The following is a 23,999-nucleotide window of genomic DNA, read 5'->3' on the forward strand; positions in this document are numbered from 1 at the left end:
TTATTTGTTTGGAAGACCGCCAAGACTAACGACACAAATTCTTCCGACCTACTTAATTCTTTATAAACGGAATTTTAAAATAGAACTGGAGACATGTTTGCATTTTCATCTTCCTTCCTTTCAATGTGGTGTTCCGTTTGTAATCCTACCCATTTATTGGAGTGAAAGTTTTGTCACTATATATATTATAGTATGTAGATATTTGCCAGGTACATATGTGTCTCTTTGTATGGTTATAATAGAATTTTGACCACTGGGCAATACCTATACTGGTACTTCTTAGCATTCTGCTTTTCTAAAATATATCAATGTAATTTAGATGGAATTATGAACACATCTATGAGAACGCCATAATGGCTCTACGCGGGTAATGACAATACATTTTTAGACAATTTTAATCAATTACATATATGTACATTCACAACTTTCGTCCATAATGGGTAGCAAGTATTATATTTTGAAGCATGTTGTATTATTTTGTGTTTTGTACACATGCTTCGATAGAATGATAGATTAATACCATTTTTTATAACCATTAACATCTAAGATGGTGAAAATGAAAATGCATACTGAATACAGGATGAATCGTATCAAGTAAATCATTTTTTTCAATTTAATTTTAATGATTCTTATTGTTGAATAAAAAGTAACAACATATGAGTTAGCATATGAGTAATCAAATTTTTTATGTGCTTGTGTGGTAATTTTTATAATCATTGTTAATAAATTGTGGTCATTGTTAATTGTTTTTTTTTAAGTGTAGAGGATCTATGGTAGAGGATAAAAGAGGTATGAAAATAAAAACACATTGGTTGTACCTTAAAAAATTATTTTCCATTTTACAATATCCTAAATTAAGTACATTATAGTATAATTTTTAAATTATTTTTAACAATTATTAGGTTTTTATTATGAATTCACATTCATTTAAGTATGTTATACATAAATAATTGTGCTTATAATTACTGCGAATGAAATGCACTATTATGGACTGCACGGTGAGTTTACACCGAATTTTATCATACATATGATTTGATGATATGTGTAATATATTTAGTATATTTTTTTTTCTATATTAACTATTTATATTTTATACTCTATGTGCATAAGGCAAGATGGCCAATTTATGGCTTACATACAATGTTCTATTTGGTACATTTTTATGTCTACTTATTTAAAGTTTTATGTGTTTAATTCAATATATCGAACCGAATTATTACTAACTGACATACGCCATAAGAGATTCAATTCGGCTCATAAATATTTAACAATTTTTATTCCTCTTTCACATAATAAATAGTTATCAACATGTAGATTTACAAATATCAACAAAATAAATTACGAATAACAGCATATTTAAACTAAAATTAAACTTATATACTAAAATAATCTATTCCGTCTAGTGTCCTTAACTTGTACTAAAACGCCAGCCGCATAAGTGTTAATTAATTACATATTTTTACTACATATGTAACGCTCTAATTAAATTAATATTCGTCCGATCAATGTCACAGTGACATTTCTTATAACTCTGTGGACAATCCTGCGTACCACAATACGCAAGACAAAATTTAATTTTTGATAAGTTGAAGAAATAATTTTAAAATTAAGATTAGGGCCGATTTTTCAATCCTTGGTTAAAATTTTTCCGTCCAATAAAGTATTACACGAACATTTTAAAATATCACCTGTAAACTGTCATATACGGACAATTAGAATACATTTTTGAAATGGTAGTTTAATACGTTATTCGATGAATAAGTTTTAACCAAGGATTGAAAAATCAGCCCTTAGTAAAATACGACTGGCGATTGTCAAGATTTCATTATAATTAATATTACGTGGACTAGTAATTGAATTATTCTAACTATTAAGTACCCTATACCGCTTTGGAGATAAAATTAGTAGGGCTGCGTATGTTACACATATTATTAAGAATAAGTACTTTTGCTAATTTAACGTAAAAGCCCTTGGATCTCCAATCTTAAGCTAAATCAAGTCCATTTTAGGACACATTGAGCAACATGGACATGTTTAGAGAACTAAAGAAGATAAATTTGCTTATATAGCATTATAATTTAAGCATACACTTACACATCCACAATTACCCCATTATGTATTTAATAAAATACACAGATCTTACGGAAAATGATTCAATATTGCTTTCAAAACCTTTTTACCTGCAACATCTGAAATCGCCCATCGTCATATATAGTTTTAAGAGAGCACATTTTGATATATTTTAGCGTTAAGTAACGTGAAGTTAATACCAATTATTAGGAACTCTTCGCAAGTATAGTATCAAGTTTATAAATAAAATAATTTGGAAGAGACGATAGACTATAAATTTATATTCTAGAAACGTAGATGGAGATACTATGACCCTGCGTTTTATCAATGATGTTAGTATTCACTAAATAAATTGAAGAAATATACTTTAATACTACAAATAGATAAATGAGACATCTCTCGCAATAATAATGAGCAATATTGATGTTTTCGTTATTGTCATGAAACAGCTTTCGCCCCATTCTGATTCTAACTAGTTATATTCGACACGGAATTTTATAAACATACTAGTAAAAAAATATGTTTCATTATAATGAAAGTAACTAGAAGTTAAAATAATGTGGCAAGAATTATAAACATGTAGGTAGAAGATTAAGTAAAATTATTTTAAGCTGGCAACCATGCAAAAATGTTCATCATACAAGACTGGACACTGCGTTTACTATGGCTTCACCTAGTCTCGGACTAGGGCATGCCTCACATAGTTGCCAGCTACAACTGACATTTTACTTCATACATTCCGCGTTGTATACTTAATAATATTTTTAATACCATCACCGTTCACTTATGCCCCTTATCCTAAAGGTTCGCTTTGGTCACGCTAAACATTTTTGGTTAATTAACTGGTCGAAAAAATTTTTGGCTTTATGGTAACGCAAATCCGTAGTGATGTTTCCTTTTATATACATTTGCTTCGAGTAAAAAAGTTATGTAGGACTCGAGATTAAGTATATCAGCGCATTACCGAGATGCGTTGCAGTGTTTGTTACTGCATGCGTGCTTCTTGTAGAGGTGGGGGGTAGGGGAGGGGTGGGAGGAGGGGGGCCTGCACGCCGCCGCCCTGTAGTGTGTAGTAGGGTGACATGTACCCGGCGCTGTTCGCGGCTGCTGCAGCTGCTGAAATGTAACATATTACTTATTAGAAATATCTAATTAGATTAGGCCTGTAATCTGTATAAACAATATTGTAAAGTTAAGAATTTTTTACAAAGTAGGTAGATTCTATATTGAGCTTTTAAATGTAATAGAAAGTGAGATTTTTTATTATTTAAAAGTCTTGTAAATCTTAACCATTTATGGCATGTTACGCTTTAAGAGTCTGCTACCCCTAAAACTTATATAAAATCTTTGAAACATACCGGCAGCAGTAGCGTATGGATCGAATCCAGCAGCAGCATATTGCTGTTGGTAGGCCGCGGCGCCCTGTGCGGCGGCCGCTTGGTACTCATACAGGTGATTGGCAGCCGCCACCGCCGCGGCGTGCTGCAACTGCGGCAGCTGCACCAGCCCTCCCGCCCCCGCGCCCACACCCGCGCTCATGCCTCCAACCGTCCCCATATAACTGGGAGTACCGTACACGTAGCCCGGCGACAACCTGCCAATAACAAAACAAACACTCAACGACTAAATATCTCATGCCTCACACGTACGCCTTACTCGCAAACTTCATTAACCCCGTAATCAATGCTTTGCCAAATTCTTTTCGTCTCGAGAGTGAGACAATACAATGATTAGCGGATTAATGTGTTTTTGGTAAGGCCACGATTCCCTAAACGCCCGTTATCAAAACAGAGTCAAACAACACTATACCTAGACCCAGCGGCAGACGAGCATTTTTATATGGTTAGTAGACATCGATCTTTGTGAGTACGCTATCGCTAGCAGTTGTCGTTGGTGAACGGCCGCCGTGCGTCATTGCCGGAAAGTTAAAATCAGTTAAAACGTTCAAATGGCCGAGTCTATGCCGCCTTGACGAAAATATCCCCGTCTTGTGGATTTATACTGGCGCATATCGTCCGCGATCTATCTCGATTCTCGACACGAAAGATTAAAGTTTGAAAATAGGATTGGGACTTAAATTAAAAGAATATCCTCTTAAAAATCTTTGACGATGTCTTTGTTTTTGAAATCTCATAAGTGGCAACATTTAACCCAGTTTTTCTACAAAATGTAAAGACCATAATATAAGATTTGAAAAACGAATAAAATAGAAAAACTGGTTAGCAGATGAAAGAAACGTTGACTTTGCGAATCTCGTCTAACGCGATGTCGACAGGCGGTCAAGTTTGCTGAAGGGCACTAGAAAGTTCGATATAAGCACTTTTGGAGAACCCTCGAGCGGTACCGCGCCACGTCCCTCGCCATCATCCGAGTTTTCGTCTTACTCTGTCACTAAGTCGTCAATGGAGACAGATTGATTGGCATTTAATGTCTATGGCATTAAAGATTAGCTCGGTACAGGAGGTCGAGATGAATACGCATGCGTAGTACACGCCCGAATCGTGACTCCGCCCGCGTAGTACGCCCACCTGTGGTATTCTAGCCCCATTCGATAGCGCAATACCTACTTACATAAGAACGACTACAAAGATATATCAAATTGTTCTGGTCCATTTACTTAGGTACATACATCTAGGTGTTTATCTAGGGAAGGATAGTTGAAAAACAAAAAACACGCGAAAAGAGCATTATAAACAAAACTGGCGCAACATCACACAAGCTTCACATCTACATAGATACACAATTGAAAACGTAAACTAAAATTTACTTAAAATAAAACGACTACATTACGGTTAGGAACCTAACTCGGTATTTAAAACTCGTACATCATAAACATGCAGACCTACAAACTGTGAAATATTTCATTTTATAAAATTGTCTTGGAATACATATTTGAAAAAAAAAATTGGTTGTCTGTAAAGTCGGTTTACTGACGATAGTTGAACGTGACAACGTCCAATTGTGCTTCTTTGTCGCTCGATCCGCGCTCTCGCTTGCACTTCAAGCCTTACATGGAACGCCTCAGAGCGAGGTAACGCCGCATGAGTCATGTTTTTTCGTGCGTGCAGCCGGCTCTATCGAATTATAAGACGTTGTCACGTCAAAAGAAAAATCTACATAATGTTTGTCTTTTTAATACGCGTGGTGGTGTTACTAATATAATTTAACCTAATTTGATTACGATCGTAGCACGGCGGCGTTCTTTGCGTCAAGAAATAAAATTCCGCATCCATGGGTTTCTAAATTGGTTATAGCCATGGACACACGTAACAGAAAATCCCTTACTAGAGGCCATTCACATATTATCAATATTATATAAGTTATTCATATTGATGAATTTATTAACCATTTATGTATTTTCGTGACATTATATTTTTAAGTGAATGGACTCTTATAACTCGTGACCCGCTCTATAATAATAAGACAGAGTATTATGAGCATACCACTCTATCGAATACAGCCAATTCTAGACAAATACTTGTCTTTACAACATCTAAACCAATTGTGTAAATATTAAATAATTTATTACAGATATTTTTTGTATGTTGATTTTTATGTATCAATTAATGAGCGTTTTTCTAAGAACTGTTACGCAACCGCGCGCCACAGGCTACCAGGGACATTCGGTTACGAATTACATTGTAAGTGTATTAACGAAATCCACCACCAACAAAACTCAAGTCAAATCAAAAATATTACACGAACACGGCATAAAAACATAAAAAGTAAAACATTGAGTGTCGAGAACGATGCGTAAAGTGATGGCGATGGGCGGCGCCCGCGCGACTCCGCACGCCGGCGCCGCCCACGCAACGAAATAGCTTTAAAACGTAAACATTAAAAAACCCAATCGACTAATTCACACCCAAAACGAAAAATCCACTCTCACGCTCACTCTTGCCATAGATACCTATGTGAAAATGTTTGATTATTTAGAATAGACGGGGTCCGCTGGCCGCCACGCTGCTAGCCGTCTGGAGAAGCCGCTCGCCTCATCTACCGAGACAAAAGTCAGCTCAGCTAATTGTTCTTGTTCCGTGATGCTTCGCTCTCATATTACTTACCTACAGTCAAACTAGTCTTGTAGTTATTATTTCTAAGGTGAAGTTGACAAGGAAACTTGAAGTACTAAGCTACAATACAGGGTTGGACATCTTTATAGAACTGCTAACGTATCCACTATTATTGTTTAAGGAAACCCATATATTGTTCGGTGCATAAAGACAGTTAGAAATCGTCTGATTTTTGTCTCGTGAGATGTCTGAGCGGCAAGTCAATGCCGCTGGTGCTGGCAAACATCGAAGTGTTGAACCATTGAACATTTAAGTGTTATAAATGCAAATAAGCTTCGGTTTCAAACTAAGCTTACCCGTAGTGAGCAGGTAAAACTGTTGGGTAACCTGCGCGGACACCGGCCGCGGCTGCTGCAGCTAATCCAAAACCTGAAACAAAATATGGAATTAGTTTTCTAATGTTCATCATGCCAATACATCTAAAATAAGCCCTCTATAATTATCTCAAAAAAACTCAACGGAAAAATATCTGTCATCATAGGTATGCTCTCAAGATTCTATTTTAATTCCACTTAAACGGAAGCGGCTAGAGAAGACTCCGGTAAAATATATCACTGCGAGCTTGGACCACTTCCAAATGACACAAGAGTCAACTTAGCACAGGCGACGTTTGAAATGTTAATTTCTTTTTATTGCATTGTTAAGCAGCGCGAGGCTACATCTATTTTGGTCGCTCAGCGCCCGCCCGGGCATCGGCAGTCAGATAGCTCTTGACAAGAAGACGACAAACTCCAGCTATAAATGGCATACGGCCGCTCATATCGTCTGTCTGATGTCATTAGATTGCCGGTTTCAATAAAGAATAATAAGCTACACTTTGAATGTTTCAAAACTTTAATAAGGCTCACAATGAAAGCCCTGCTTTAAATGATGTTGTCATAGCAAATGTTGATTAATGTGTAATATTCATAGAAGCGTGACCACTGTCCAGTTGAACTCTTTGACGGCAGTGTGTGGTGAAATTTCACCGACTATTACATCCGGAGTACCCCGGATGAAGTTTCGGTTCGTCTGTCACGATAATGCACGACCTTCCATAAAAACGTGAACAATCATTTTCATCACAAATTGCAATCAAGTCATTAGTGTTCTGAATAACACAAACGAATATTATGTTACCATGTTTGATTCAGATAAAACTTAATAGGTAAGGGTTGGTGGCAGATGTTATACAAAACGTGAACCAACCGTAAATATAGCATGATAGATACGAATGTGGTAGGCATTGTATTGACAACTATACAGTATTCAAAAATCAAAGGTTTGATCGCGTGTTCCATGTACGCGTGATGTGCCACCTCATTTCGATCGATGGCGTGCCATTTGACGGCCGAGGTCGAACCACTGTCCACTATAAACCTTATCTGATACATTACGTTCTTTCTCTAAATACCAGTGGAGAATGCCCTATATATAACTCTTTGTCTGTACGTGACCCGGTCAGTTGTCAGTGGAAATCGATTAGCCTTTTCTACATTCGTTTCCACATTTATTTAAACAAATATGACGCAGCATTGTTTGACCAAAAACCTAATGACGCAGCCGTAAGCATTAGTCACTCTCCCCTGAAGGAGTGATCGCATACGTCCCGTTGAAGTAAATAAAGGTTTGTTTTGAGTGTTTTTGCGCGTTTTCAGGTCTGGAGTCCGGGTCATCGAACTGCAAAGCCGACGGAGAGCTGAACGACGCTTGTAAGGATTCTACGGAAATACGATTTTAGACACGGCCGGAACGTGCAGGACAGGGTGCTCAAACTAAAACTTTAATACTCTGTTATAATAGAAAATAACAAAACGTTGAAGCGAACAACTCCATTGTATTAACTATGAATACACACCATGTTATCCATTAAATCGTATTTACAACTTCCGTATTTTCATAATCGGGTCAGAAAGCCGAAAACGAGCAATAAAACTATGATTAATTAATAATGTACATATACCAGTGAGCGTGTAGCAATACTAAGTCTGTAAGTTTCGTTTACAGACCCGGGAATAGATGTAGACCAGTCATACCATGGCCCAGTTCATGTGACCAAACATAATGTTTTCACGACCGTGACAGTTTGGCATGTCCGGTGGCCTTCCTTTTGATCATCGGTGTCGTCTATGACGTACAAAGTTATAAATTTAACACTAAATATAGTTATAGTAATAGACGCGGACCGTGCAGCTTTATAAACACGTGCCAGATAAATTAGCACCAACGCAAAGATTATGCCAGGCGACACTGGTATTTTAGTTTTACATACCGACATACGTTATATTATGCTGCATAATCATAGTTTGTGTAATTTTTTACGCTACGAATTACCAACAGCTTGTGTCCATTTTTTTATGGCAGTGAGTATTAGTATACAATGTAGGCTTGGACAAAAGAAAATCGGTCGAGAAAATATGAGGTTTTGGCGCGAAGCCAACTCTTATGTCGCGACTCGCGGCAGAGGCGGCCGCGACGTTCCCAAAACTGCGTATATTTAGACAAAATAAAGAGGCAACTGAAGACAAAACGAGACGCAACTCTTGTTTTATAAATAACCGCGTCGTTCGCTGGACGGACTGCCTCGCACCCAACCTCTGCTCGCCAGCTGTTGTACATAAATAATAATTAAGACATGAATAAAGCAACGTAGGTACTCTGTGAAACCTTTGCGAAAGAATGGTGAAATGCTTATTTTCTAGATGGACGTCTTGATTGTACTCAATATTTATGAATAGACAGAATTTAAGCAGGGAACTTTCATTTTCTGCCAATCTTCGCCCAGGATTTCATTTGGATTCAATTGTAACACAATAATTAGGTGTGATGAAAACATATTCACCAATGTTGACGCATTGCTTGGACTGGTATCAGTTACGTCTGCTTTAAACTTGGCATCAACGCGATTTGGAATCGATAGTCACAGTAGGAAGGTAATCTGCGATATCGGAGGATTAAAACGGGGCTTCGTGCGGAAGTCGCCTCTATGGATCGCATTACACGGTGCAACAAGGGGAGACTCGCCCACCTCAAAGTGCCTATGTTAACACTGGCTCTAGAACAATAGTGCTAGAAACTTCCGTTGCCCTTTTCATAAATCTACTGTTATAAAATGTTAAAGTGACAGTAATGTAGGGAAGAAGATTTAGTTAAATAGATTTAAAAAAAAAAGAATTTCATGTGAAATGCTGTGTTTTGGGGCAGTCATATCTAAAAATTGTGCAAAAAAGATGGTTCCCAAGTCTGTAATATGATGATAATACAATCAATATTCACTAAGAATATTGAGTTCATTCTTCAATTTGATTATTTTTATTTCGCTCTAAGAAAATAGAAACAGCGATACTAGAAATTCTTTAGTGCATTAAAAGCTTCAGAAAGATACGCTCTATTCTAAATATTTGTGTTTAATTAAACTAGTCCGATAATACCATTACTTTGTGATTACTAAACGAAATTTTGGAAAGAGTTCAACAACAACAACAACAAAAACACTTTATTGTGCACCACAGAGAGAAGTACAAGTAAGGGCACAATACAATATTTAATAAAAGAGCACAAACAGGCGGTCTTATCGCTTAGACAGCGATGTCTTCCAGACAACCTGGTGGACAAGGAGACGCAGTGCAAAAGTAATAAAAAACAGGGCAAAGTGCACTAAAAACAGAAAAAAAATACTAGAGTTCAATTATTTGTAATAAGGAAGGCAAGGTTTAATATCTAAAGGCTACATTTTTTGCGGTAGCTTAGACTTTTATTCAATTTAAGTTATACCTAATTCCGTTTAAAAAAATCGATCAAAACGTGAATAATTCCCCCATAGCAGTACAAATACATTCAAAACTAATGTTAAAACAATAACAATACAGTGTTTCTGTCCACCACACAAGCGAATTAGCAATAATTACTTTCCGCTCTGTACAATAAAATAAAGATATACACGATTACAGTAAAGTTAGATACGATCACGTGTAGCCGAGCCACCTAACCATTATGGCTTCGCCTCATACAATTACACGTAACGCTATCGATTTTTCCAACAAAAAACATTGCTTTCAATTATTTATTGATCGGGCACACGAGCATCAGTGCATTCAACGCCTAAATCCCGAAGCCGAAATAAAAATAGTTTCGGGAATGAGTTGGGGCGGACGAGTATGCATAAGTAATGCACCGGCGAAGGGCGAGCGGCCGCAGCACACGCTAACTATTAGGGTTACTAGCAAAAAAAATAATTCAATGTCTATACGCGTCTTCTTTTATTCACAAGACTAGTCTAGCTAGACATTTTTCTACATTTCCAATAGACATTCCTGTAACTAACTTCTATTTGAATGAAATTTTGCCTACCATCTTTGTCAGATATTTTGGAAAAAGGTGACCTACCTACTCAAATTGTTTGCAAGGGCAACCCTATAAAAATAAAGCGTCACTAACCCCTCTGCAAACGTATTCGCACCCACAAACTCTTCATTAATCAATGATGACTTGCAAGCTTCAGTTTTAAGCGTCATACGCTCCACCGAATTAAGCATCATGTGCAATTAGGTACTAATTGCTGGGCCGTCGTATTCATTAAAAGTACATGTAATTTAAGTTTTTCTTGCCACACAAGACAGGTGTGAATCGATTACCAGCGAGCTCGGCGCTCAATAATTCAACATGTCGCCGGTATGTTTGGACAAGTGCCTCGTTCGGCCCTCATCAACACTCCTATATAATAAAACTTTAACAATGTTTTCATAATCGACATCGGCCCGACTGAAATCGCTCATTGGTCGTACCTTCCACGTATTTAGAAACTAGGCTACATATTTAGTACCGCAGTAGTTAAAATTGTATAAACAAAATATGTACTGTTTAGCGATGAAATTGAATTCATGTCCTCGCGACCCGTATGTTCTAACTTCTATGGAAATTAAACACCTAACCAAATAAAGGCAACAATGAGGCAATTTAAACAAGACTTACGTATTTTAATATGCGAAATACATTTTCATTACAATTGCATATTTTCACATTTTTTTATAAAATTCTTTATTTATTATCTCTCAACTTCCCCTCATTGATTATAAAGGGATATATGGGAAACTAAACAAACCGTATCCATTATTAAATTCTTTGAAATTGCGTATTATCGTTTATAAAACGTATATATTTATCTTGGCGCCAAATCAATGTGTAGTCGTCGAAGACAGATAAGCTATACTCATCAATCGACGCTGAATAATATTCTTTAAAAAGTAGGAATATGTACAAAAGGCCCGGATTTTTTCGTTTTATAGATGTAGCATAATTTAAATTTTGCATAAATTTGAATGACAATAATAAAGGCATCAGCAGGTAACTGAATAATAAAAAAGAATTTGTTGAATTCGCTTTCACAAATCGGTAACCCTCATAACGGTCGTATGGTCAATGGTGAAGTGACTAAACGACAAATATGAACAAGTTTAACCGTCACATGAACTTTTCAATTACTGTAACCCCTTTTAGACACGTTAGGAACAGATTGTGAGCCTAAACAGGTTGCGAACAAATATTTTGAAGCGATCCAGGGATACTAAACAGACTGCCGTTTGGAAGTATTTATGAAAGGGCTCGGACGTTAGGAACTGCATCGTAAACCTTAATCTTAACTCAAACAATGAAAGACTACACGGTAACAGGGCAGATAAAAGGAATACACTCCTTACAAAATCTTTGAATGGAACGTATTTTGTTCAAACATAAAACATTTGAGGGCAAGGTTATTGTTTATTCACATAAATATACATTGGATTATTGAAATTTTCTTTGTCTGAAACAACAAACATTTGATTGCCAAGGTCGATTTTTAAATCTACACGTTTTGCTATGCAGTAAAAATATGGTGATAGCAGAAACGAATTTAAACGGACATTGTCCAAATAATTAGGTATACATCTGCAAGCGACGCGGTTATGGTTGCCCGCTACAATCAATAGCGATCCCTCAACACGAGGCCAGTCCCCGGCGGGATGTATAGGGCATATGGTGGGACCGGTAGAGCACGCTGCACGGCCAGGTGGCCGTCATGCGCGCCCGCACCCATTGTGCGATACCCCGCTCCCCTCCCCACGAACAATACCGACGTAGCGGTTACCAGAATCAGTTGTTCACACTTTGATCTATCAGCTGGCGAAACTCACCTGAATTTGATAGAGAAAAGAATAGGAGCATCGAGTAATTACGCTCGAGTGAATTATGAAATAACCTAAGTGCTGCCCCCTTTTAATATCCTAATGACACACGGTCATCAATCACAAATACTCAAACATGCAACGATTAAGAAAGCATTATTCGTTAAGAATGAGATATATGTGTTTTTGAACGCGTTTATTTTCTACTCATCCTTCTATTCTTTGTATATAGTATGGGAAAATTAATTTATTCAGATCGAATAATTCGTGTAGTTTTGAAAGTTGCTACAGTTATTCCTAAAGATGTCCAGATGAATATACAAAAAGCCCCCGAGGGAGGGACACAAGCCGGCGGCGGGGGAGGGGGGGAAAGGTCTCTTTTTCAAGGTTTTTGCTTGTAACTCGAAATTTTTTTCATAATATCTCTTTAGTGACTTCTACATTAATTATCTACATTAAATTTCCTATAAATTACGTCTCAACATTTTTACTGTACGATCAATACTTTAGGAGATACAGAGTATTAAAGGTAAGAAAAATAAGAAACAACATAGTTTTACAAATTTTAATTATAAAAAGAAATAACATCTTTTTTTGCACGAGTATGCCGACTTATTAGTCAAATTGTGTTTCATCTTCGTCATCTTTATCACTAACATCGATAGGGGGTCCATTAGTACAAGCTCCTAGGCAGCCGTTACAGATAAGACTACACATAATGCCCGCTTTTCGGCAACTGCATTTTCCGGAACATCCACTTTTACATCGGCAAAAAATTGAATTTAACAACGCTTCAGGAGCAGGAGGATCCAAGGTCGTGATTGGTTCTAAGTATCCATCGACTCTTCGCTTCCAACCCCATATTTCAGGAGGCAGTTGGTTCCCAAGCCACTCCTGTGCTTGATGGAATACTCTGTAGGCGTGATATTTTGCTGACCCTTTGGTAGGGGGGAGGGAAGAAGTAGTTTCAGTGGGTGTGATACAACCTCAGCTATTTACAGGAAGGGAAAAACATCAATTATCAAGATTTTTGATCAAAAGCCGTCACTAAAGGAAACAGCAACTGTATTTTATGACCCAACGTCAACTCAGGAGGTTATAGCAGAAGCCGGAGAAAAAATGTTTCCTGCAGTATACCGAGCGCCCTGTACTCAGTCTGAGATCAACAGACATCGATTCACAGTTTTTCTGAAATCTTGTACCAAGCCCAAACCGGATCTTTCTTCCCTCCCCCCTACCAAAGGGTCAGCAAAATATCACGCCTACAGAGTATTCCATCAAGTACAGGAGTGGCTTGGGAACCAACTGCCTCCTGAAATATGGGGTTGGAAGCGAAGAGTCGATGGATACTTAGAACCAATCACGACCTTGGATCCTCCTGCTCCTGAAGCGTTGTTAAATTCAATTTTTTGCCGATGTAAAAGTGGATGTTCCGGAAAATGCAGTTGCCGAAAAGCGGGCATTATGTGTAGTCTTATCTGTAACGGCTGCCTAGGAGCTTGTACTAATGGACCCCCTATCGATGTTAGTGATAAAGATGACGAAGATGAAACACAATTTGACTAATAAGTCGGCATACTCGTGCAAAAAAAGATGTTATTTCTTTTTATAATTAAAATTTGTAAAACTATGTTGTTTCTTATTTTTCTTACCTTTAATACTCTGTATCTCCTAAAGTATTGATCGTACAGTAAAAATGTTGAGACGTAATTTATAGGAAATTTAATGTAGATAATTAATGTAGAAGTCACTAAAGAGATATTATGAAAAAAATTTCGAGTTACAAGCAAACACCTTGAAAAAGAGACCTTTCCCCCCCTCCCCCGCCGCCGGCTTGTGTCCCTCCCTCGGGGGCTTTTAGTATATTCATCGGGACACCTTTAGGAATAACTGTAGTAACTTTCAAAACTACACGAATTATTCGATCTGATCGACGATTCTGAATCTAATTTGCTGTGGCTAATAATAAAGACAGGAAAAATAAACGATACAAACAAAGTGTCAAAGCAGTCTTCACGTGAATCTTCATTTTTAAAAGTTAAATACAATGTATTTACTCAACATAACCTACTTTTGTTATATCATAAGATAACATCGGTCAATACGAGTAGATATAAACAGTATCGAAATTAAAAACAACGATTCTCATAGGTAGCATGAAATTACACATTATCTATCGTGATACAATTGCCGTTATCATGTTCTACACAATTCTATTGCTTGTGGTAGTTTCAGCTCACGTCATTGTAAAGGTTAACTTTGATTGTCGTGTAGGTATTATATGCTTTGTACGAACGATTATATCTTTATATTATGTGGCCTTGTTTAACATTTGAAGCCTGTTGTTTTTGATAAATGTCTATTTTAAAAACCGCTGATCTATTGTTCTTATGTTGATTTTATAGGTTACCCAAATTTTTGTTTCTGAACATGAATTACTTCAACTTAATAACGAAGCCTTCAACGTTTATGATTGATAGTCTATTATTGGTGCGATATAGAAGTGTCGTTTTATCATATTGAAAATATGTGTACAGTAAAATAATTAATATGGAAATACTGGCTGTAAAATAAAATTCTAGACATTATTGTGATATTATCGTAACACCAAATTAATCAATACACTTTCATATCATGTAAAATTTCAAACTATTATTAACATAAAAGTAGCACCATATGAAATTTATTACTATGTTATCTATTATCTAGCTGCACATACCGCTCAAGGTTCCTATAGGTATCTAACTATTACGATTTATTTAAATGTATATTCCATAGAATACCAAGAAATTATAGTGCTTATTTAGATAGATAGGCAAAGGCAGACCTTATTTAAAATTCTTTGTCATTAAAATGTAATTACTACTCCATGCCATTTATCATAACATCTACATAATATTATGTACAGGGTCTATATAATAGTTATACTACTAACTAAAAAAAATCTTTAACATCGGGTTGTTTCTGTAGGAATGTTTTGAACTGGCCACTGCATAAGCCAAAACAGAAAAGAAAAAAAAATGCGTTTTATATCATTGCTTGTTCAAAACAAATCTTAGTTCATCAAATCAAGCAATCAAGTCCAACAGTTGGTTAATAAATTGTGACGTCAGCAGATTTTACCGCAAGCGAGACAGGCTTACAAGGGTTGCGTGCGAGACGCAATCAATTAATGAGCCTACATGCTTCCGGTTCAACGTTTAGGGACTTCCGGAGGGGCGGGCGGTTCCGCTAATCACATACCGTGACTTCACCTATGTTACTAGTAGGATTATAGATACTGTTGACAGAACATTTGCATGTGCAATGCTTATATGTATCGGTGACGTACTGACGTGGGGATGAAAGGTTGAAGGTTCTCTTGATTATATTTTGGCTGTGCTAAATCTTGTTTAAAGCTTCACATACGAATGTGAAAGAGATAATAATAAAATACTTATCAAAATACAAATCTCGATAAGACTTCTGAATCGTTATTCATAAAAAAAAAAAACAAAGACAACTTAACCATCAGTTGTATACGTAGTATAGATATTATTATTAGTCTGTGCCATCATCATTCAGCATCAACAATGTATACAGAAAATTGTAAGTATACAGGAATTAAAAATATGTCATAATGAAAAGTATAAAAAAAATTTGAAGTGCTTTTTATGAATCATCGTAATAATTATCTTAACAATCTATTTTTCCACTATTTATATTGTCCTATGCACACAATCTGCATTATTAACAAAACAAAAAATAATCAAATGATACGGTTCTATCAATTTTGTAATAATAAAGATAACGTGCCCTTTATTTAATTGTTAACTTTAATCCACTTCACAATGTTTTGGTTATTTATTCACTAAGATAATTGTAATAGAGTAGAATTATTTTTTGTTATTTTTTATTATAACTTGTAAAATATGTATTTCCTATTGTACGTATTTATTAATTGATTGCACTAGCTTTAATTTAAATAAGTGGCCACTAGCCAAATCGGCTTGAAAATACAAGTTAAATTGTATCTAATCACCTGGCTGTATTAATTGCTTTTCGCTGCCAAAAGACATTAGACAATCGCCAATTGTTTATATAAATAGTTTTCGGTAGTGTTTGGATCGAAAATAATACAAATCAAGGCAGTCATTATAAACCTTTGTGTCGAATGCAATTTATGACTCTTTATAAATAACAATGACAAAAATCAATCAAATAATTGGAACCTGTACACTTTTTAATTGATAAGAATGCTAATTGTTATATTATGATAAGAATTAAGAATACTAATAATACTAATTGTTTCCAAATGTATGCCTACCAATAAATGAAATAACTAAAACAAAAAATATCAATACGTGAATAAGACTTTGAGATAGATAGAAAGTATTTAAGAAAGAAAGAAGAAAGAAAATTTACCAGTAGAGAATTAAGAATGTGTCCTACATAATTAAGCATAATCTAAATTACACAGATTGGTCTTTTCTAATCATGAAATGAAAGCGCATATCGAAGTAATTAGTTACCAAGCAAACCCCCACAGAGAATTCACCCACGAAGATGTATCGTATGATTTTTTGTGTGTAAACGACACATTGTCGACTTAACGAACATATTCATTAAAAAAAGGTTCAATGTTCAAAAAATTGTTAAACAGCTGAGCTCTGATAAGCATACGTCCTTTAAATGAACCCATTTCTTGCAAATGAACCCATTTCTTGCATTTTATGTGAAAGATATTCGAGATTAAAAAAGGTGAAATAATTTACAATAAATTACGAATGTACATTCATATTATACACACACAGTTTAGTACATTATATTTTTTTAATAGGTTAATAAAGGTCACTGTTGCAGCGTTTACGAATTGTATTGTTTGGATAAAGCTTTAAAAACAAATAACAATTTAAGTCGACTGTTCAGTCGACTTGGTTCACAGGACACAAAACACTAACGAGACAAAATTTACATTTATATTTTAAGCTAATCACCGCATTTAACTTTACTCGTTTTACAAATTAACGATTTTTGATAATGTTCAAGGTTTTGACAGTTTGTGTGCTAATTTGGAGCTGATATATTTATAGTACACTTAGATAGTACAAATCAACTTGTTCCCAAGTACCCGACTGATAAAACCCTTTTTAACACATGGAATGTATTCATTGTCGATACTAATAAGGACATTACGTACTATTGGGAACAATGCTCGCTTTCAGATACCTGCATGATATAAAGATCCTTACCTGGCGCCAAATTTCCTCTCGGCTTAGCCCCTAGGATTGCCAGATTAACATTAGCCTTCCTTCCATCTATGATCGGGTTTGGGTCCTTGCACGCTCTCTCCGCAGCCGCTCGGTCTCCCATGATTACCTGTGAAGAGATACTTCATATCAAACCACTACTATATCCTGGGAATAACGTCACAAGTTCACTTTGAAAGAATTTGATCATTTCTGGATATTTTTATACTGATTGTAATGTATTGCTGAAATTTTGAGCACAGTTTAGAATCAATAGTAGCATACATTAATGCAAGTCATAACATAATTTCAATCAGGGAGAAGATTTAAGTTTTTCCATTACTAAAGAAAGGTAAATTAATTGGCTAACACTGTGGGCAAAAACAAGCGAATTACGGATTCAAAATCCAGTGGTAACGATAATTACATTAATTCTTGTATTGAATTTTCTGTATTGAGTTCGTAAATCGATTTAAAATAAAACATACGCTGTTCACATTACCTATTGTAATGCATGCGAGCCCCACAGGTCGCCACCTCAATTTTCCACCGACTATCGACCAATATACTCTGACCCAGCACATACCTAATGCACGATACGAAATACAAGCTTTACATTAAATCCATGGGCCACAATATAATGGCTAAAACACATTACATCGAAACCGATCGAAACAAATGTTAGATGACCTCAAAGATATTGAAGGTCTTATACAATTGGGTATTTAAATATTTTGGACAATTCCAAGGATATTATATGTAACATCGAATTCAATAATTAATCTTCTTGTCATTGCTCCAAAAACGAAAACGAAATATTTTTTATGTATTTTCATGAAAATGAAAATAAATGAAACTACCGCGCTACCGATACACTGAAAAAATGTCATTGTATGGAAATTTATCGGAACGCAAACGTATTTTAATTAAATACTTCGCTTGGTATATTGCAATCACCTCGATATGGCGACCTATACAAAATGATGTTTACTAAAGCGTTTAAATTGCGTTTGGTATGGTCCATAGCGATAAGGTGGTTATGTAGAAAACTACAATTTTATGAAACAAAGTGTTCGAGAAATTTTAAATTTTTTATGTCAAAAACAATTCAGAAAAAAAATCTGCTGGAGATACAATTCAAAAGAATTTTGTTGACCCTATTATTCTGTAAGTACCATAATTTTTTTCTGTAGTCTATGACACGAATTAATAACATCAAAGACTGAAATTGATAATGTTTTTCATAAATGTTGCAAGTTTTAGTAATACAATTGCAAGTGAAAAGTTCGAAGTACCTACACAGTTTAAAAATAATAATCTGTTGTAAATGACAACTGTTTCCGGTAAAGTTTACGGGCTCGTAAAATGGTGCGCGCAGAACAACACGCTTTGTATGAAGGTATGCCAATTTAGAATTATCTGCCGTATTTTTTTGTGCTCGTACTAAATACAATATGAACCTACTTGTATGTTGTCACTTTGTAAAAGTTAACAATTAAGGGATTTATATCTTCTCTAAAATGAATCGCAAAATGTGTTGGTAAGCGCATAACTCGAGAACGGCTGAACCGATTTCGATAATTCTTTTTTTATTATATTCCTTGAAGTACGAGGATGGTTCTTATGTAGAGCAAACGTAAACATGTACCACGGGCGAAGCCAGGGCGGACCGCTAGTTTACAATAAAATGATAAAATAGGAATATTCATTTAACTTTTTAATTTTGATTGTACAAGTTATCAATACTGCAAAGGAATAATGTGTTGTCTTCTCTTCAGGAATATCTGAACCCCGGATCTTAATGAAGCAAGTCGAAATCAAATATTTGTACTTAGTAATAGTTACAAAGATTCCATTGTACCTACATATCTACTACATATCCTATTATCATCATTTGTTTGCAAGCAAAGTCGCGGGCGATAACATGTTTGAAGACGAAAGCTATTTACATAAAATGCAGGTTGTAAAACAGTCGGTAACTCATTTACCTCTTCCAGTTTCCTGCAATAGCTAGCGTATTGATAACGTTTTGCATAATTTTACCGAAGCTGATAGGAAACGAGTTTTACAATTTCAACGCAAATTTACTAGTGAAATAAATACAGTAAGGCTTTTTATCATTTTAATCTTACCACACGTGAAAACATCGAAACAGACTTTTCTGTTCAGCAGCTACAACGCAAAAGACACACAGGTCAACTTTTTTTGCATCAGGGTTTAATAAATAGATTGAGATAAGAATTTTGGGGTCAAAAAATTAAATAATTTAGCAAATTTTAATTAAATATGAGTAGGTAATGATCAAAACTTATTTTCTGGGCAACCCTAATACTTTATTCGGAAATAAAGGGAGGCCACATCATCCCCTAAAAATAAGTTGTTAGTGGAAATGACATTAAAATCAGACCGTCCAAATTTTAGTAAATTTACGTTTTCACTATTTACCATTTAGAAAAAAATTATGCTATTTTTATAATTAATATTACAAACAGAATATACCTCAATATTAAAAACATAAAAAATCGTGATAAAATGAACTAAAAATTAATATCCTCAGAGGTTTTAATGCTTTAACCTAATCAAGTGCAGATTATAAAATGAGCCCATTGGGAAATAATTTCCCAAACTACACAAGGAAAATATGATTGTTTTAATACATTGGTATGGAATTGGTATTTTTGTATTTTTATACATAGATAGGCATTTTTATATTTATTTACATCAATAGTGATGACTTTAAAAAAGTGCCACAATTGAGAACATAGGTAGGTACCTACTGGCGTTTTTGAGAACGTCGGAAATTCAGGAGGGTGTTTCGCAAGGCATTTATTGGATTGACTGGTTTTATATATTCATCTTAAATCACGTAACATAACTATTATAAGAACAGCAAACAAGAAGAGATGAACTACTGTCATAATTAAGAACATTTTTTAAGTGGTACGATTTTGTTTTTCACAACTTAACAACATGATTAGGTATCCTGTTGATAATTTCGCATCGATAGAAATGAGCACAGCACACACGTAACATAACAAAATGTATTTTAAATTTAACGAATTGTATAAATAAATTTATTCAATTTGTTATTAAAGAAACAATATTATATGTAGTACGTAGAGGCGTGCCAAGAACAGTACCGCCCAGTTATTTAAGCGGAAAATCTTACCACGCCTCATAGAGAAAAATCTATTACGTATGTATAACTGTTATGATTGTATTTCATCGAAGATATTTTAAATTAAACAATAAAAGTTATAGTTTATAACGAAAGATCATCAAATGTTTAATTCATAACTCAGAAAATATATGAAAGAGATGATAATAAGTAGGTAGAGGAATACCTATAGACTTAATTAAAAAAAGCTGTTTTTTATCGTTGCAAGAGTGAGGAGCAAATAATTGATAATTACTTTAGCGACACATTTAATCTAAAAGAGAAAACCCTAAAAGTTGGCACTTTCGCTGTGATAATGTGTTTTCACCTTCAATAGTTTTATGGCTTCTAATGAAGGCAACCAATCATTGTTATATCTATCAAGTTATAAACCGTAAAAGTAGACTACCTATACGTTGTATGTAGTAAACATTTACCTAACCGATCTGTGGTTATATATGTAGGTATTTCATTTATGTATTAACTAAGGAACATAGGGCAGTTAAGAATTTGCTAGGTTTGTTAAGTTTAGGTATGTTTAAGGATGTATTTTTGAGTATTAGCACAGAATAGTTAATAGTACGTGTAATTATCCAATTCTGGATACAGAGCTACCTACCTCTCAAAATTAATTGTTGTTTAAATAATTACGTCGAGTAGTAATTTACGAAACATTTGTTTTAATTAAATACTTATTTTAAGTACAGCTATGTCCTTATTATTTGATGATGTTTTTGTTCTCTTCCAAAGTCACTAAGTATAATACCTACTTAGTACTTACTTACTGTAAACAATCATTAATTATTTGTATAAGTGCTCACATTACCTGCGAACAATATTCAGAACGAAGTGTGATCTATCTGAGGTCGCCGGATAATATTTGGAAATTACTTATCATATTCAACTACTGTCTTGTAACAATTTCAAACAACAAAAAAGCATTCCCATTCACAATACAAACGCGTTATTTCAAACGGTTCTAATGTGTGGTCTATCTAACTATGCTGGTATAAAAAAGCCTATGCAAAGCGCACTTGGCCCGCACGCCAGCTATCAGATGACGGGTCTTTTGTCTTCCATACGTACTTCAGCACGTAGACCCTGCCCAGTAACTGGTGCGATACGATACTCTTGTACCAGTATATCATGTGTCATATAAATGTGCAGCGTTTGATGTCATTTTACGAATTAATTGGTCTTCAATATTGCGTTTATGATTGTTAGTTGCATGGACTTTTTGAGAACAAAAAGTACCTTGTTACGATGCTAACTGTTTTGTATCTAATTTGAGCTATGTTGCTATCTGAATGTTATTGTCTAATTTCCCCTGACAATACATTTGTTATTGAGACTTTAAAATTTAAATTAAACTGTTTCTTCGTGTTAAAATTTTGTGTTATATTAAATAACCTACATAAAACAAAGATGGAACCGAGGTTTGTTGCTAACTAGGGCCTAATAATAAAAAAAAGACAATGACATCTATAGGTACATATGTATATAGATTTCTGAGAATAAGATTGAAAACATGCTTTAGTTTCGTGTCCAACTAAATTAATAGCTTTCAAATAGGTATGTAGTTATAGATAAGGGTCTTTTTTGAGTAACAACAAATTCTCATTATTGATGTTAATTATTTTAAACTAGTGGGTTGACAAAGTAGGACGGTTTTAAAGAACATTTAAATACATACCTAGTTACCTACAAAAATTTGGTAACTAGGTATAATATTATAAAAAAATATTGAATAGCTAATGATTTAGCTACTAGGTACCTAGCTAAGGTACCTAGTAGCAGTAGTAGTAGGTAGTCAGTAATAACTAATAGATGTACTTTTTCTATATCGATCCGCCCAAGTGTTGCATTGACGCATTGCGATTATTAAAGCTATTTGGATGTCACAGAGAGGGTGCACCGAGTCCCTCGAACAGGGTGCCTTACCCCAGTTGAATTGAAAATGGGGTTGTGATTCATTTCCCACGAGCCCTATACTATACTGCACAAAAAGACTCCGAATTTAGTCCGCCAAAGATTCTCTGAAGCGAGTTTTCACCGCATCTTTCGTAATTGTTCAACATCTGCTCGGATTCAATATACAGGTACAAAATACTTAAAAGCAATATAATAGTGTAGATTTAACAACGACTCCAATGTATTATTTACGATGATTGACGACGGCATATGGATAGTTAGGGATTACCACGCGACGCAGTTTATGTTCTGTGAAATTATTCTAATGTCCACCAATTTGGAGCTACATTTATAAAAGACCTGTTTCAGGAACTGCCAAACATATTGAATATAGGTATTTTATTTAATTAGGTTTATTCTGACCTAAGAAATATCATAATATTATTTTAGACCAGATTGTACTTTTGCTAGGCTTGGGAACAAAATGTACCTATGAATAGATGCGGAAAATAGTAAGTACGTGGCCTGAAACAACTATTATAAACTTCCGTAATCATTATTTAATATCGCAATAGGTACTAACAACACAGCTAGGTAAAAAGCAAGTGCGATAACAGTGCTCGATAGTTGTACATTTCAGCCGTAGAAACACGAATGCGCAAGGGCACCGCAAAGTTTACGTGTCGTTTCAGCTGAAAGCAACGCTTCTACGTCGTACGTGGCTGCTAGGTTTTGCACACTATTTATATGCGTATCGTATTAATAACAGAATTAAATACTCATGAACAAATAAATTAAATACACAATTAAAAAAGATGCTTACAAATCCATATCCTCTGCTTTTGCTCGTCTGTCTGTCTGTGATGACAACCGCTTCCTCGATATCCCCGTACACCGCGAAATGTTCTCTTAAGCTTTTGTCTGTCGTGTGATATGGTAGCCCACCAACGAACAGTTTTGTCCAGGTGGTGTCTTTCTGGCCGGGCAGCGAGCCCAACGCCAGTAGCCCTTCAGGCTCGGCCGGCAGAGCGCCCGCCATCAACATTCCTTGCACCGCCTCCGTTGCGCCGGCCACCCTTACACTCTGGGAACACTGTCACTCCGCTGAAGCGGACGAGTTGATTATGTATAACACGCGGGGTGGACACGTACGTTGTCTACGGTGGTTGCGCGCGGACTGGTGCTCCTTCAAAGCGCACGTGGCGCACGGGTACTAATTTTAACCCCCGCCCGCTCCCCGCGCCATCACCAGATGCGTCGCCACTCGCTACCGTTGTTGGGCCACATGCGTTGTGCGGTGGTGTGCCCTACTGCCTAGCCTCTACCCTCTACCATGCAATGATATGCCTCGTTATCACAGTTGATACTTTCTCTTATGAAAGATCCTAATTTATTTCACGGCTAAGTTACGTATGTACTA

At 35.6% G+C, this 23,999-nt stretch overlaps 1 protein-coding gene across 2 annotated transcripts; it reads right to left on the reverse strand.

The window, feature by feature from the left end:
- Positions 1-812: 812 nt before the first annotated feature.
- Positions 813-23,755, reverse strand: LOC149907574 (RNA-binding protein 38-like). Of its 2 annotated transcripts, none has more exons than XM_090102598.1 (5): positions 23,403-23,755; positions 17,515-17,641; positions 6,440-6,512; positions 3,429-3,664; positions 813-3,183 (listed from the first exon to the last, which is right to left on the reverse strand). In XM_090102598.1, exons 1-5 carry the CDS (start codon positions 23,622-23,624, stop codon positions 3,056-3,058), a joined length of 786 nt encoding a protein of 261 aa, XP_089958724.1. In that variant the 5' UTR covers positions 23,625-23,755; the 3' UTR covers positions 813-3,055. The 2 variants fall into 2 exon arrangements, with proteins under 2 accessions (XP_089958724.1, XP_089958723.1); XM_090102597.1 differs by having other exon boundaries at positions 813-3,186.
- Positions 23,756-23,999: the final 244 nt, after the last annotated feature.

Source organism: Colias eurytheme, chromosome 6 (assembly GCF_061535395.1).
Source record: "Colias eurytheme isolate Ceu_HAF_F1 chromosome 6, ilColEury1 Martin Lab GWU primary, whole genome shotgun sequence".
NCBI lineage: Eukaryota > Metazoa > Arthropoda > Insecta > Lepidoptera > Pieridae > Colias > Colias eurytheme.